General features: G+C 71.6%; 4 protein-coding genes across 4 annotated transcripts; 2 read left to right on the forward strand and 2 right to left on the reverse strand.

Annotated features, from left to right (window-relative positions):
* Nucleotides 1–171: 171 nt before the first annotated feature.
* LOC148591327 (putative ATP-dependent RNA helicase DDX56) lies at nt 172–7,005 on the reverse strand. The gene is made up of 14 exons (XM_088537859.1): nt 6,943–7,005; nt 6,123–6,284; nt 4,717–4,871; nt 3,849–4,019; nt 2,959–3,049; nt 2,114–2,358; nt 1,599–1,736; nt 1,193–1,306; nt 1,027–1,121; nt 873–946; nt 706–795; nt 526–631; nt 337–428; nt 172–252 (listed from the first exon to the last, which is right to left on the reverse strand). Exons 1-14 carry the CDS (start codon nt 6,997–6,999, stop codon nt 172–174), a joined length of 1,671 nt encoding a protein of 556 aa, XP_088393985.1. The 5' UTR covers nt 7,000–7,005.
* A 375-nt stretch (nt 7,006–7,380) lies between these two features.
* Nucleotides 7,381–9,523, reverse strand: LOC148591328 (transmembrane emp24 domain-containing protein 4). Its single transcript, XM_088537777.1, has 5 exons — nt 9,352–9,523; nt 8,753–8,853; nt 7,832–7,957; nt 7,615–7,761; nt 7,381–7,535 (listed from the first exon to the last, which is right to left on the reverse strand). The coding sequence occupies exons 1-5, from the start codon at nt 9,521–9,523 to the stop codon at nt 7,386–7,388; spliced, it is 696 nt and encodes a 231-aa protein (XP_088393903.1). The 3' UTR covers nt 7,381–7,385.
* A 681-nt stretch (nt 9,524–10,204) lies between these two features.
* Nucleotides 10,205–11,543, forward strand: LOC148591329 (interleukin-36 receptor antagonist protein-like). Its single transcript, XM_088537849.1, has 4 exons — nt 10,205–10,314; nt 10,389–10,477; nt 10,552–10,676; nt 11,330–11,543. Exons 1-4 carry the CDS (start codon nt 10,205–10,207, stop codon nt 11,537–11,539), a joined length of 534 nt encoding a protein of 177 aa, XP_088393975.1. The 3' UTR covers nt 11,540–11,543.
* Nucleotides 11,544–12,702: 1,159 nt separating this feature from the next.
* On the forward strand, nt 12,703–14,704 carry LOC148591330 (interleukin-36 receptor antagonist protein-like). The gene is made up of 3 exons (XM_088537850.1): nt 12,703–12,736; nt 13,161–13,507; nt 14,492–14,704. Exons 1-3 carry the CDS (start codon nt 12,703–12,705, stop codon nt 14,702–14,704), a joined length of 594 nt encoding a protein of 197 aa, XP_088393976.1.
* Nucleotides 14,705–16,010: the final 1,306 nt, after the last annotated feature.

The raw sequence follows: 16,010 nt of genomic DNA on the forward strand, positions 1-16,010 counted from the left end.
CCGATAAGGCCCTGGCACCTTCGCCCCGGCGCGGCGGGCACGCTGCCGCGCGCCTCCACGTCACCCCCGCTGCAGTCACGTAGCCCGTGGGAAAAGCCAGTGGGGCCGTTGGCACCTTTATTGCCCGCGGAGATGCCCCGCGCCCCCCGCGCTGCCCGCAGGGCCCGGGGCTCAGCTCGGCTTCGCCGCCGGGCGCTTGGCGCGGTGCCGGGCGTACTTGAAGCTCCGCAGCGGGTTGGCACTGCCGCGCGCCTGCAAGCAGGGAAACAAGGGCAGCGTGAGGCACCGAAGGGACACGCGGGTGGCACCCGGGCTCCCCGTGTGCCCCACGGTCACCTTGGAGCCCCCGCGGCGGCCGGCACCGGCGTGGGGCACTCGCTGCCGCTTCTTGAGGACGGGCTTGGCGATGCCGCGGAGGCTGGGGGGCACTGCGGGCACCGGGGGAAAGGGCATGAGCGGCGCCAGTGGTCCCGGCGGCCCCGCGGCGCCCGTCCCGTCGCAGCGCCCGCCCCGCCGCGGCCGTACCCAGGTAGTCGGGCACGTTGCGCAGGTGCGGCTGCACGATGGCCGGGTGCAGGGGCTTGTCGTGCCGCAGCACGTGCAGGTCCCGCGGGTTGTCCTCGAAGTACGTCTGGGCACGGAGAGGTGGCACCGCGGCCGGGCGCCCCCCGCGCGCCCCCCGCCCCGCGCGGTGCCCGCGGGTACCTTGAGCTTCTCCGAGTTGAGCAGCTCCTCCTTGATCTCGCGCAGCCGGGCCTCCCGCACGGCCTGCTTGGTGACGGAGCGCATGGCGTCCTGCGGGCGCGCGGCGTCAGTGCCACCCGCCCGGCCGCCCGCCCCGTGTGCCCGGCCCGCGCCGGCGCCGCCCGCACCCGGCACCGGTAGCGCAGTCCCTCGATCTCCTCCGTGCGGAAGCGGTAGGGCTGCAGCATCGACTCGCCGCCGTCTGGGGACACCAAGGGACGCGGCGTCACCCCTCCGCGCGCGCCGCGCGGTGCCCCCCGGCGCCGCCGCCGCTGCGCCCACCTCCCGCGAGCGCGTCCTCGATCTGCGCCAGCTTGTCCTGCTCCTCGGGCAGCACGAAGGTGAGCGCCGTGCCCGGGTTGTCGGCGCGGGCCGTCCTGCGGGCGCAGGCGCTCGTGGCGGGCACCGCGGGGGCACCGCGCGGCCCCCGGGCGCCCCCCGCGCCTACCTGCCCACGCGGTGGATGTAGGACTCGGCCGAGGGCGGCACGTCGAAGTTGATGACGGCCGCCACGTTCTGGAAGTCGATGCCCCGCGCCACGCTGTACTCGGGGTCCTTGCCCCTGCCGGCGAGGAGGGCGGCACGTCAGGGTGGCACGGGGACCCCGCGGGCACCCGTGTGGGCATGGGGGACCCCGCAGGCACAAGCACACCCATGCGGGCACAGGAATAGTGTGGAAAGGGGGAGTCACGCAGGTGGGGGGACTCTGGTGGCAACACGGAACAGCCCGTGGGCACAGGGACGTCCCCTTGGCACGAGGCACCACCCATGATGTCCCACACAGTCCCGGCCACCTGGTGGCACCCACGAGAGGAGCCGGTGGCCCCGGGTGACGCGTTGGTGGCCCCGCTCACTTGTCAGCATCCGCCCGGGCCTTGCGCTTCTTGCGTGGGGGCTGCGCCGCGGGCGCCGCGGGCACCGCGGGCACCTCCTCGTCCGTGGCCACGATGTAGTCGTAGATGCCCCGGTTGAACTGGGTGATGACGTGGCACCTGGGGGACACGCGGGCGCCGTCAGCGCGGGGCGGCCCCCCTGGCACCCGGCTCCGGCCCTCGCCCTCCTTGGCACCCCGGGGTGCCCTGGAGGTAGAAACACCCTGGCACCCCCGTTCCCCTCCCGTCACCCCTTTACCCCCACACGGGCACCTTGTTCCCCCCCCAAATGCCCATTCCCCACTCCGTAAATGTCCTGGCACCCCAATGCCCCCCAGCGCCCAGTTCCCTCCCGCGTGGGCACCCCAGGGCCCCCTTGCCCCCCTCCACAGGCACCCTGGCACCCCGCGCTGGTTCAAACGCTCCGTTCCTCCCTCCACGGGCACCGGGGCACCCATTTCTCCCCCGAGCCCCGTCGCCCTCCCGCCGCCGGGCACCGGGAGCGCGCGGGCAGCTCGGAGTTGAGGGCGCAGGCGGCGATGCCGAACTGCTCCAGGAAGAGCTTGAGGCGGTAGCAGCGGGCGAGGGTGCCCACGAAGAGCAGCGCGCGCCCGCGCAGCAGCGCCAGCTTCAGCAGCGCCAGCAGCAGCAGGAACTTGTCCTCCTCGGCGCCGCAGGGCACCTGGAACTGCCGCAGCTGCGCGGCGCCCGGCAGCCGCGGCTCCGGCGGGCACACCGTCACCTGCGGGCACAGCGTCAGTGTCACCCACGGCACGGCGGGCACACCGTCACCTGCGGCAGCGTGGGCGTCACCCGTGGGCACAACGTCAGCGTCGCCCACAGCACGGCGGCCACACCGTCACCCATGGCACGGCGTTAGCATCACCCGTGGTACGGCGTCACCGTCACCCCCGGGCAAGGTGGCCACGCCGTCGCCCACGGGCACGGCACCAGGGTCACTCACGGCACGCCATTGGGGTTACCCCTGGCACAATGGCCACACCGTCACCCGCGGTGCAGAATCAGGGTCACCCGTGGCACAGAATCAGTGTCACCCACGGGCACGGTGTCACCGTCACCCACGGCACGATGGCCACACCGTCACCCGCAGCATGGCTTTAGCGTCACCCACGGCACGCCATCAGTGTCACCCATGGCACGGCGGGCACACCGTCACCCGCGGTATGGTGTATCAGCGTCACCCGCGGCATGGTGTCAGTGTCAACCGCGGCACAGTGTGTCAGCGTCACCCGCGGCACGGTGTCAGTGTCACCCGCGGCATGGTGTCAGCATCACCGCGTGCCCGGTGGTGCCCGGCGGTGCCCGCCCCGCGCCCGCTCACCGGGTTGTGCAGCACCAGCTCCTTGAGCGCCTCCACGTCGGGGCTGAACGTGGCCGACATGAGCAGCGCCTGGTAGATCTTGGGCAGGTGGCTGCGGGGACAGGGTCAGTGCCAGCCCCGCCAGCCCCCTTTGTCCCCACAGGACCCCCCCCGGGCCCCTCAAAACCTCCCCCGGCCCCACCGTGCCCCCCACGCTGGCAGTGCCCCCCAAACCAGGAGCAGCGCCCCAGGGTCGCCCAGCCTCAGCAGTGTCCCCCCAGTGCCCCTGGCAGTGCCCCCCATACCCAAGCAGTCCCTGGCACCCCGGTGCCCCCCCAGCCCCTCAGTGCTCCCCATACCCAGCCAACTCCCAGCCCCTCAGTGCCCCCCATGCCCAAGCACCCCCCAGGCTCCCAGTGCCCCCCCAAACCCTCAGTGGCCCCCATGCCCAGGCAGCCCCCAGCCCCACAGTGTCCCTGGCAGTGCCCCCCATGCCCAAATACCCCATGGCTCCTCAGTGCCACCCCAGCCCCTCAGTGCTCCCCATACCCAGGCAACCCCCAGCCCCTCAGTGCCGCCCATGCCCAAGCACCTCCTGACCCCCCAGTGCCCCCTGAGCCCCTCAGTGCTCCCCATGCCCAGGCAGCCTCCAGCCCCCCAGTGCCCCTGGCAGTGCCCCCCATGCCCAAACACCCCCTGACCCCTCAGTGCCCCCCATGCCCAAACACCCCCTCGCCCCTCAGTGCCCCCCCAGCCCCTGGCAGTGCCCCCCATGCCCAGGCAGCCCCCAGCCCCTCAGCGCCCTCTCATCCTCGTAGCGCCCCCCATGCCCAAATACCCCATGGCTCCTCAGTGCCCCCCATGCCCAGGCTCCCCCGTCCCCCCGGTGCCGTCCCCGCCGTGCCCCGCACCAGAGCAGCGCGCGGAGATCGTCCCCGAAGCCGAAGGAGAGCAGCAGGTCGGCCTCGTCCAGCACGAGCAGCTCGAGCGCGGGCCGCAGCGCCAGGCTGCGCGCGCCCACGTGCGCCAGCACCCGCGCCGGGGTGCCCACCACCACGTCGGGCTTCTCCATGAGCAGCGGCCTGCGGGCAGGGTTGGGACCTGAGACCCCAGCAGGGCGCCCACGGGGACCCCGGTGCCACCGAGATCCCAGCAGGGCGCCCACGGGGACCCAAGACCCCGGCAGGGCGCCCACGGGGTGCCCAGTACCGCTGAGACCCCAGCAGGGCGCCCCATGGCCAAGCAGCCCCCCGGTGCCCCCCAGGCCCCGGCAGTGCCCCCAGCCAAGCAGCCTCCATCCTCCTAGTGCCCCTCATGCCCAAGCAGCCCCCAGTGCCCACTGAGACCCTGGCAGTGCCCCCCATGTCCAACCAGGCCCCCCGGCCCCACAGTGTCCCTCATGCCCAAAGACCCCCCCTATCTCCCAATGCCCCCCTGTACCCTGGTGCCCCCCACGCCCAACCAGGTCCCCAGCCCAAGCAGCCCCCCCAGTGCCCCCCAGGCCCTGACACTGCCCCCTGTGCCCAAAGAACCCCCAACTTCCCGATGCCCCCCAGTCCCTTGGTGCCCCCCATGCCCAACCAGGCCCCCAGCCCGAGGAGCCCCTCAGTCCCCTGGTGCCCTCCAGCCTCTGGCAGTGCCCCCCATGCCCAAAGACCCTCCCAACCTCCCAATGCCCCCCAGTCCCTTGGTATCCCCAGCGCCCCCCATGCCCAACCAGGCCCACAGCCCCCAGTGCCAGCGGGCCCCGTCCCCGCGCCCCGTGCCCGCGGCGCTCACCTCTGCGCGCCCACGTCCCCCGCGGCGCCCAGGTGCGCCACGCGCACGGCCCGCGCGCAGAACCGCGCCAGCTGCCGCAGCGCCGCCTCCACCTGCTGCCCCAGCTCCTTGGAGGGCACCAGCACCAGCGCCCGCACGGCCTGCGCCACCGGCGCCTGCCGCGACACCGGCACCGGCACCGTCACCACCGCGGGGACGGCGCCCGCCGGCGCTGGGGGCTGCTCGGGCTGCGGGTCTGGTTGGGCATGGGGGGCACCAGGGGATTGGGGGGTATCAGGGCCTGGGCGGCATTGGGAGGGTCTTCGGGCATAGGAGGCAGTGCCAGGGCCTGGGGGGCACCAGGGGCCTGGGGGACATTGGGAGGTTGGGGGTCTTTGGGCATGGGGGGCACCACGGGTTTGGGGGGTATCAGGGGACTGGGGGGCATTGGGAGGTTGGGAGGGTCTTTGGGCATGGGGGGCACTGCCAGGGGCGGGGGGCACCAGGGGACTGAGGGGCTCCTCAGGCTGGGGGCCTGGTTGGGCATGGGGGGCACCAAGGGACTGGGGGGCATTGGGAGGTTGGGGGGGTCCTTGGGCATGGGGGGGTACCAGGAGATTGGGGGGGTCTTTGGGCATGGGGGGCAGTGCCAGGGCCCAGGGGGCACCAGGGGACTGGGGGGCACTGGGAAGTTGGGGGATCTTTGGGCATATGGGGCAGTGCCAGGGGCTGGGGGACACCAGGGGACTGGGGGACATTGGGAGGTTGGAGGAGTCTTTGGGCATGGGGGGCACCAGGAGGCTGGGGAGGTCTTTGGACATGGGGGGCAGTGCCAGGGCCTGGGGGGCACCAGGGGACTGGGGGGCTCCTCGGGCTGGGGACCTGGTTGGGCATGGGGGGCACCAGGGGGCTGGGGGGCATTGGGAGGTTGGGGGGGGCTTTGGACATGAGGGACACTGTGGGGCTGGGGGGCCTGGTTGGACATGGGGGGCACTGCCAGGCTCTTAGTGGGCACCGTGGGTGCTTGGGCATGAGGGGCACTAGGAGGATGGGGGCTGCTTGGCTGGGGGGCACTGCCGGGACCTGGGGGGCACTGGGGGGCTGCTTGGCCATGGGGCGCCCTGCCAGGGTCCCGGTGGCACCGGGCTCCCCGTGGGCGCCCTGCTGGGGTGTTGGGTCCCCGTGGGCGCCCTGCCAGGGTCCTGGTGGCACCGGGCTCCCCGTGGGCGCCCTGCTGGGGTCTCAGTGGCACCGGGGACCCCGTGGGCGCCCTGCTGGGGTGTTGGGTCCCCGTGGGCGCCCTGCCAGGGTCTCAGTGGCACCGGGGTCCCCGTGGGCGCCCTGCTGGGTGTCGGGTCCCCATGGATGCCCTGCCGGGGTCTCGGTGGCGCCGGGTCCCCGCGGTGCCGGTCCCCGCGGGCACTCACCGCCTTGGCGCGCAGCAGCCGCTGCAGCAGGGGCAGCGCGTAGGCGCCCGTCTTGCCCGAGCCGGTGCGCGCCCGCGCCAGCACGTCGCGGCCCTCGAGCGCCAGCGGCACCGCGGCCGCCTGCACCGCCGTGGGCCGGGCCCAGCCCAGCGCCGCCACCGCCTGCGCGCGGGGACCTCAGCGCGGGCACCCGCGGTGTCCCCGAGCGCGGGGCCCCGTCCCCACGTCCGTGAGGCTCCGGGTGCTCCCAGTGTCCCCGAGCTCAGGGCTCCCACTGCCCCAGTGTGCCCAACCACAGGGCTATCGGTGTCCCCAGTGTCCCCAAGCCCAGAGCTCCCAGTGTCCCCAAGCCCAGAGCTCCCGGTGTCCCCAGTGACCCCAACCACAGGGCTCCCGGTGTCCTCGGAGTCCCCAAGCTCAGGGCTCCCGGTGTCCCCAGGCTCCGGGCTCCCAGTGCCCCGGTGTCCCCAGCCACAGGACTCCCGGTACTCCCAGTGTCCCTGAGCTCAGCTCAGGGCTCCCAGTGTCCCCAGTGTCCCCAAGCACAGGGCTCCTGATGTCCCCCAGTGTTCACAAGCCCAGGACTCCCGGTGTCCCCAGGGTCCCCGAGCCCAGAGTCCCAACTGCTCCATGTCACTTGCCCCGGGGATCCCGGCTCTTGATGTCCCCCCAGGTGTCCCAGCCCCCAGCATCCTCCATCCACGCGGCTCCCGCCGTTCCCCAGGGCTCCCGCTGTCCCCGCGCGGGGTGTCCCGGGGCTCCCGCCGCCCCCCGGGGCTCCCGCCATCCCCGCTCGGGGTGTCCCGGGGCTCCCCCGCACCCGCAGCAGCCGCTCGTCCAGCCCCATGTGCTCGAAGCCTCCCGCCGCCTCCGCCATGGCCGCCGCGACACCACTTCCGCCGGCGCGGCCGGAACACCGCCCTCCGCCCCGCCCCGCCGCCACAGCGCCCCCCGCGGCGGGAGGAGCGAGCGGCCCCGGCCCCGCCCCCCACCGCCTGACCCCGCCCCCCACGGCGGGAGGAGCGAGCGCCCCTGGCCCCGCCCCCCGCGCTGGGAGGAGCCTGGCCCCGCCCCCCCGGACGGGAGGAACGAGCGGCTCTGGCCCCGCCCCCCCGCGCTGGGAGGAGCGAGCGGCCCCGGCCCCGCCCCCCGCGTCCCGGCCCCGCCCCCTTCCCGGTCCCCGCGGGCCCCACAAACTCCAGGCGGCCCCGTTGCAGCCCCCGCGTTTATTGGACCCGCGCGCGCGCCCGGGGCCCCGCGGGGCTACACCAGCTTCTTGGCCTCGAAGAAGCTCTTGAGGTGCCGCATCTGCCAGATGCCCGTGAGGATGAGGATGATGGTCTGCGCGATGGACCACCACAGCACCCGCTGGTTGGTGCTCTCGCTCGTCATGCGGAAACGCTCCTCGCGGTACTGCGGGCGCACCGGGGGGCTCAGCGGCCGTGCGGCCCGCGTGGGCCCCCCGCCGCCGCCGCGTCCCCCGTGCCCTCACCCGCTGGTAGTTCTGCTCCTTCTGGATCTGCTCCACCTGGTCGAGGAGCTGGCGCGCGCGGAGCTGCAGCTCCGTCAGCTTGTCCTTGGCGGCGATCTCGGGGTAGTTGTTGGTGTGTTCGCCCACCTGGATGTCCAGGTGCACCCGCTGCGCGGAGAGGGGGGCGATGAGCGGGTGCCGCCGTCCCCCGCCGCCGCCGCCGTCCCCGCGCGCTCACCAGCTTGCCGCCCGCGAAGAGCGCCATGCGCGTGGAGTTGGAGTGCAGGCAGATCTGGTGCTCGCCCGGCGTGTGCGACGTGAAGGTGAAGCGGCCCTCGGAGCCGTACTGCCGCGACAGGATCACCTGCGGGACGGGACGAGAGAGAGCAGCTTGTGGAGAGCAGCTCTGCAGAGAAAGACCTGGGTGTCATGGTGGACGACAAGTTGACCATGAGGCAGCAGTGTGCCCTCGTGGCCAAAAAGGCCAATGGGATCCTGGGCTGCATTAAGAAGAGCGTCTCCAGCAGGTCGAGGGAGGTGATCCTGCCCCTCTACTCAGCCCTGGTGAGGCCGCATCTGGAGTATTGTGTCCAGTTCTGGGCTCCACAGTACAAGAGGGATGTGGAGCTGCTGGAGAGAGGCCAGCGCAGGGCTACGAGGATGATCAGGGGCCTGGAACATCTGCCCTATGAGGAGAGGCTGAGGGAGCTGGGCCTGTTCAGCTGGAGAAGAGAAGGCTGAGAGGGGATCTGAGCAGTGTATATAAATACCTCAAGGGAGGGAGTGCAGAGGACGGGGATGGTCTCTTTTCAGTGGTGGCCACTGATAGGACTAGAGGAAATGGCCGGAAACTGAAACATCAAAAGTTCCCCAGGAACTTAAGGAAAAATTTCTTCCCAGTGAGGGTGCCAGAGCACTGGAACAGGCTGCCCAGAGAGGTTGTGGAGTCTCCTTCTCTGCAGATCTTCAAACCCGCTTGGACGCAGTCCTGTGCCACGTGCTCTAGGTGACCCTGCGTGTGCAGGGGTTGGACTAGATGATCTCTAGAGGTCCCTTCCAACCCTAAACATTCTATGATTCTATGATTCTATGACGGGACGGGACGGGCGCTCAGCGCCGCGCGGCGCCCCCGCCGCCCCCGCCCCGGCGCGGCGCTCACCTTGCCGTCGGGGTCCTTCACCTCCACGTGCATCCCCAGCCCCGGCGTGGAGGGCAGGAACGACTCCGACTGCTTGTCCCACAGCTGCGTCCGGTAGTTCCCTGCGGGCAGCGGCTCGGAGCGGGGCTGGATCCCCCGGGACCCCCCAGGGCCCCGCCGGGGATGGGGGGCTCCCGATCCTCCCCTCCCTGGTTCCCAGAGTCTCTTCCCTTATCCCGCAGCCCTCCTTCCCAAGGTCTCTTCCTTATTCCCCCTCCTTTTTCCCAGGATCTCTCCTCTTATCTCCCTCCCCGTTCCCACTGTCTTTCCCGTTATCTCTCTTCCCGCTTCCCGGGGTTTCTTCCCTTATTCCCCTCTCCGTTTCCCAGGATCTCTCCCTTCCTCTCCCTCCCTGTTCTCAATGTCTTTCCGCTTATCCCCCCTCCCGGTCCCCGGGCTCTCTCCGCTTCCTCCCACCGCCCACCCCGGTTCTTGGTGTCGCTCCCTCCATCCCCTCCGGGTTCCGGGGGTCTCTCCGCTTATTCCTCCCCGTTTCCCAGGGTCTCTCCCCCTCAGTCCCCCGCGCCGGTGCCCAGTGCCGGTCCCCCTGTCCCGCGCACCGATGACCATGGTCTCGTCGGGGATCTCCTCGATGAAGCAGCGCTTCTCGGTCTCGCCGATGTGGAAGTAGAGCGCGCGGGCGCCCCAGGCCGCCAGCAGCACCGCGAGCGCGGCCGCGCGCAGCGCCCCGCCGCCCGCCATGGCCCCGCCGCCCGCGCCGCCACCGCGCATGCGCCGCCTCGCGGGGCGCCGCACTGCGCACGCGCGGGCCCCGCGGGGCGCCGCACTGCGCACGCGCGAGCCCCGACCCGCCGCACTACGCACGCGCCCTCCCCGAGGCGCCGCACTGCGCACGCGCCGCCGCCTGGCGGCCACTCACTGGCCCCCACGACGCACCTACGGGTGCCCGCGGCGGCCGCACCGCGCCGCGCGGAGCGGTCCCCGCATGCGCACTGCGTGGCGCCGCGGGGAGGGCGCCGCGCCTGTAAGGCGGAGGTTGGAAGTTCGAATCCCCCGCGGGGAAGCTCCGCGCAGCCCCGACGGCTCCGGCCGTATTGGAGCCAGCTCGTGGCCCGGAGTGACAGTGGGGGACAGAGCCAGGCCCCGTCATCCCCCTCCATTCCTCGGGTATCCGTCCCTCTTGCCCTGCCCTCCGCACGTGGCCCGGTGTGGCAACCCGCCACGTCCTTCCTTCCTTCCTCCCTGTCACCCGCGGGGCCCACGCAGACGGCAGCGGCGGCGCCCGGGCACCGCGGCCATGGGTGGGTGCCGGGAAGGGGCCGCCGCAAGCGGGAAATTGCACCCGGGGGGGGGGCTGTCCCCATCCCCTCCCGGCAGCCTCCGGCCACCACGGGAACCTTATAAAGGCGGCGGGTGACAAGGGGGGGACACGGCGGGCAAGCCCGGGGCGCCATGACGGGTCCACCCCCTCCTTGCGCCACCCTCTTCGTCCTCACCCTCCTCTTCCTCCGTGCAGAGGCCGAAGGCTTCGCTGCCCTGCAGACCAAGGTCTTTAAGTATCGGTAAGGAGCGACCCTGGGCGGGTGGTGGGGGGCGACGGGCACCGCGGGCGCTTTTATGTGTCCCCCCTTGGCAGGATCTGGGACATGGACCAGAAGCTGCTCTACCTGCGCAATGACCAGCTGGTGGCCGGGCACCTGCAAGGTGCCAACGCGGCCCTGGAAGGTGAGAGGCGTGTGGCGCGGGGTGGCAGGGCCGTCACGATGTCCCTGGTGTCACCGTGCCCCTCTGCCGCGCAGAGAAGGTTTTCTGGGTGCCCAACCGCTCCTTCGCCCAAGCGCGGCTGCCCGTCATCCTGGGCATCCAGAACGGCACCCGCTGCCTGGCCAGCCCCGCCGCCCCCCGGCCCACGCTGCGGCTCGAGGTACCGCGGGGACAGGGACAGGGTGGAACTGCGAGGACGGGACATCGTGGGGACGGGACGCGTGGGACATGTGGCATCCTGGGGACAGGACATCAGGAGGATGGGAGACATGGGGAGTCAAGGAGATGGGACATCATGGGGATTGCATGTGTGGGGTATGGGACATTGTGAGGATGGGACCTAATGGGGACAGGTCACATGAGACCTGGGGCATCACCAGCATGGGGCATCGTGGGGACAGGATCTCATTGGGATGGGACACATGGGACAAGGGGCATCACGATGAAAGGGCATCATGAGGATGGGACAGGGACACACGGGGCGCAGGACGTTGTGGGGACAGGGCACCTGGGCATTGCTGGGATTGGGGACAGGCCATTGCAGAACTGGGGGACATGGAGCATCATGGCGATGGGACACCACGATGGGACCCATGGTGATGGGACATGTAGGTGCCATGGGCAGGGGACACATGAGCGTCACGGGGATGGGACAAGTGGGGACAGGGCACACGGGACAACCTCGGGGTAGGGGACACGGGCGCCTTGGGGACCAACTCCTTGCTGGGAGGGGCATCACGGGCACGGAGCAAGAGCACGAAGCAGGGGGGCGGCGCGAGGCTCCCCGTGCCACCGCGCTGTCCCCACGCGCAGGACACGGACATCCGGGCGCTGCCCCGCGCCGGCGAGGCCTCGGCGCCCTTCACCTTCTTCCGCTCCTACAAGGACGGGATGTGGCGCTTCGAGTCGGCCGCCAACCCCGGCTGGTTCCTGTGCACGTCGGCGCGGGCCCACGAGCCGCTGGGGCTGGCGCAGGGCCCCGATGCCACCCGCGTCCTCGACTTCTACTTCCAGCTCTGCTGAGCCCCCGCCGGGCCAATAAAGCCGCCACCGGGACGCGTGGGCCCTTCTTCTCCTTCCCTCTTTCCGCCCGGGGCGGTGGCGTCAGCGCGGCGGGACGCCCGCTCTTGCGCCAGCCCCGTTGGGGACAGCCCCGGCGGGCGGGAGGTGACGCAGGCGGCGGGGCGGCCTCCTGCCGCTGTCCCGGCACGGCCCTGTTCCCGGATGCGGAGGCCGGCGTGTCCCGACGTGCCGCGGAGGGACGGGGACGCGCGTGGGAATGTGGGGCGCGGGGACGGCACGGGGAGGGGGTGACCGGGACGCCATGAGGAGGGGGCACACGGGCACGATGGGGACACGTGGGGACAGCGCACACTGGGGGCACAGAGACGTGGCATTAGGTGCCACCAGGACGGGGCACGTGGGCATGGGGACATCACAGGGAATGGGGCACGTGGCGCACAGGGTACAATGGGTGTCACTGGGATGGGGCGCAGGGACATCACAGGGACAGGGTACGTGGCTGTCATTGGGCACAGGGACGCCACGGGGGAGGCCCCGGTGTGAGCAGGTTCCCGGGGCCGGCCCCGCTGTTTCCCAACGCTCCGGCCCTGCCCGCGCATCCTTCCGGCGCCACCAGCCGTCCCCTCCCTCCGCCCGGTCCCTATAAGAGGGCGCCCGGCCCGGCCCGCGCCGGGGCTGCAGGTGTTGCTGCCGGCCGCGGGGCAGGGAAGGGCGGGGGAGACCGTGAGCGTTCACTCTGAAGCCTACTGAGAGCAGGCAGGTTCCCGCGCCGCCCGCTTTCCCCACGCGCTGCCCCGTCTCGCGCGCAGGCTCGGCCATGTCACGGGCACTCGGAGAGCGGAGGTGAGTCCCAGGGGAGGGTGGCAGTGCCAGGGCCACCCCGCAGCGGCGCCCGGCCCCTTCTCATCCCTCCGCTTTCCCTTTCCCGCAGCTCCGCCGCGGGCCGGGCCGGGCCGGGGAGGCGCCAGGTAAGGTGGGGACGGGGCACCCCGGTGGGCACCGGGCACCCGGTCCCGTCCCCACCGCGGCGCTCGTGTCCCCCGCAGGCTGCCGGTGCGGCATGGAGGGACCCTGGGTGCTGGGGACGGGGCCAGCCCGACCCGCAGCCGTTGAGCAGCGCGGTGGCCGCGGGCCACCCCACGGCGTCCGTGCCGGACCCCGACATGGAGGCGCTCTTCAAGCTGTTCCTGGATGAAGGTAGCGTCCCCTGCGCACGTCCCCAAGGGTCCCTTGGGCCCTGTCCCCATGGTCACGTCCCTGTGCCCAGACACGCGGTGTCCTGGCGCCCCGTGATGTCCACGTCCCCCTCCCTGCAATGGCCTTGTCACCGTGATGCCCACGTCCCTGTCCCCATGATGTCCATGTGCCCTGTGGTCATGTCCCCATGATGCCATCGCACCCTGCCCCATGTGTCCTGCCTCCACACTGCCCGTGTCCCCATGTCCTATGTCCCTGTCCCCAGGATGCCCATGTCCCCATCCCCAGGAAGCCCCCGTGATGTCCCCTTTCCCCAGGGTGTCCCTGTCCCCACACATCCCTGTCCCCACGACCCCCCGGGATGCCCAGCTCGTGTCCCCACCCCACGCTCACGTCCCCGTGCCCCGGCCGCGTGTCCCCGTAGCAGAAGGCTCCCCCGGCACCGAGGTGACGACGCTGTCACACCCCGCGCGGCAGCCCTACCACTACCGCGTGCGGGACACGGACCAGAAGGTGCTGTGCCTGGAGCAGGGGCGCCTGGTGGCCACCAACCTGCAGGGCGCCAACGCCGCCCGGGGAAGGTGCGTGCGGGACCGCGGGGACCCCGGGTGTCCCCAAGGCCGCCCTGACGCCCGGCTCCGCGCAGAGTCCATCAGCGTGGTCCCCAACCGGCACCTGGAGCGGAGCCGCTACCCCCTCATCGTGGGCATCCGCGGGGGCAGCCAGGCGCTGTCCTGTGGCACCGGGCCCCAGCCCCAGCTGCAGCTGGAGGTGAGTGTCCCACGGGCCACCCCGGCGCGGGGACATGCCCAGGTGGCACCCCCGAGATGGAGGGAGCCCGAGGTGGCGGCTGGGAGGAAACCCCCAGGTGATGGTGCCAAGGTGGGGGGCACCCCAAAGCGGGACAAGGTGCCCCATGGCTGGGTGTCCCCGAAGTGGGGCACGCTGAGAAGGGGACGCCCATGGGGAAGGTGTTCGGGGGTGGAATGGCCCCAAGGTGGAGGGCGCCCAGGGCCGGGCACCCCAAGGTTGGGACACGCTGAGGTGGGGCAGCCCAAGGCGGTGACGTCCAGTGGGTGGAGGGAGCTCTGAAATGGGTCATCCCAGGGTGGAGGGCACCCCGACGTTGGGCAACCCAAGGTGGTGGCTTCCCAGTGTCCCCAGTGGGCCCCCAAAACAGGGGAGCTGCCCCCATGGTGACGCCACTGTGAGCTGGGAGCACCCCAAGTGCCATGTCACCCAAGGCCACATCAAGGTGGTGTCACCCCCAGGGCCAGAGGCACTGAAGGTGTTGGCACCTCAAGGCCACATCACTCAAGGCCATATCACCTCAAGTGGTGGCTCTCCAAGGACATGTCCCCCCAAGGCGGTGTCACCCAAGGCCAGCACCACCACAAGGCAGTGTCCCCCAAGGCCATGTCCCTCCAAGGCAGTGTCCCCCAAGGCCAGCACCACCCCAAGGTGGTGTCACCCAATGCCATGTCCCCCAAGACAGTGTCCCCCAAGGCCAGCATGACCCCAAGGCAGTGTCCCCCAAGGCCATGTCCCCCAAGGCCAGCACCACCCTCAGGCAGTAGGTCCCCAAGGCCATGTCCCACCAAGCCATTGTCCCCCAAGGCCAGCACCACCCCAAGGCAGTGTCCCCCAAGGCCATGTCCCCCAAGGCGATGCCACCCGAGGCCAGGTCCCCCCGGGGCGCCGTCCCCCGCCGCGCCGTGGCGCTGGCCGTGCCCGCGGTGACGGTGTCGCCGCCAGGCCGTGCCGCTGCTCGAGCTCTTCTCGCGGCCCGGCGGCACCGAGCACTTCACGTTCTACAAGAGCTTCAGCGGCTCCACGCACTCCTTCGAGGCGGCCGCGTTCCCGGGGCACTTCCTGAGCACGGCGCCGCAGCCCGGCCACGCGCTGGCCCTCACGGCGCAGCCCGGCCACGCCGGCGCCATCACCACCTTCTACCTGCAGCGCAAGTAGCCCCCGGCGCCGCGGGGAGCCCGGGGGCAATAAACGGCTCCGTGGCAGCAGCCGCCTCCGTGTGTGGTGTGGAGCGGGGGGGAGGCCCCCGTGGGGCAGGATGAGGCTCCATGGGGCAGGATCATGTCCCCGTGGGGCAGGATCACATCCCCACGGGGCAGGAATGGACCCCGTGGGTCAGAATCGGGCCCCTGTGGGGCAGGATCACGTCCCCATAGGGCAGGATCGGGGCTCTGTGGGGCAGGATCGGGTCCCCATGATTCGACCCCGGGGGGGCAGAACTGGGCTCGTATGGGGCAGCATCCAGCCCCGTGGATCAAGATCGAGCCCCGTGGATCAGGATCGGGTCCCCCATGGGGCAGGATCGGGCCCCGGGGGGCAGGATCGGGGCCTTGCGGGACAGGATCGGGTCCCCATGGGGCGGATCGGACCCCGGGGGGCAGGATCGGCCCCTGGGGAGGCTGCCGGGACACGAGGGGCGGGGTTTATGGGGAGGCGCGACCAGAGGGCGGGGCCTCTTCCACTTTAGGGGCGGAGCCTCGATGAGGGCGGGGCCTGTGCTTTTCCGGACGGCGCCAGGCGGGGGGGCGTGGCCGGAGGTGGCCCCGCCCCGCGGCGCGCGCCGGGAGCGCCGGTAAGGGCGGGGGAGCGGGGGGGAGCGGGGGGACGGGAGCCCGTTGGGGACATCCGAAGCCCGTTGGGGACATCCCGAGCCCCTGGGGACCCGCGCGGGACCCCCGGAGCCTCCGTGTCCCCCACAGCGCGTGGGGACCCCGTGGCCCTGAGCGTCCCCCCCCCCCATAACCCTTGTCCCCCCCCCATAACCCTTGTGTCCCCTCCCATAACCCTTGTGTCCCCCCCATAACCCTTGTGTCCCCCCCATAACCCTTGTGTCCTCTCCCATAACCCTTGTGTCCTCTCCCATAACCCTTGTGTCCCCCCCATAACCCTTGTGTCCCCGGTGGCCCTCGTGCCCCCCCCCCCGCCGTGGCCCTCGAAGGTGCCACATAAATGTTGTGGGCCCCGATGGCCCTCGCCCCAAGGACCTTGGTGTCCCCCATGGCCCTCAATGGGTCCCCAGAGCCCTTGAGGGGCCGCTGCTTGCCCTGCAATGTCCCCCATGTCCCCTGAGGTCCCCAATATCTCCCTCCAGGGTCCCCTGTGATGCTTGAGGGTCCCCTGTGGCTTTGGGGTCCTCTATAACCCTTGGGAGGCTCCAGGAGTCTTGAGATCCCCCCCCATAGCCCTTGAGGTCCCCCCCTCCATGTCCCTTGGGATTCCCCCTGGCCCTGGCAGGTCCCCCATG

Source organism: Tinamus guttatus, unplaced genomic scaffold (genome assembly GCF_059628265.1).
Source record: "Tinamus guttatus ecotype Peru unplaced genomic scaffold, ASM5962826v1 Tinamus_guttatus_pri_ptg000866l, whole genome shotgun sequence".
Taxonomy (NCBI): domain Eukaryota; kingdom Metazoa; phylum Chordata; class Aves; order Tinamiformes; family Tinamidae; genus Tinamus; species Tinamus guttatus.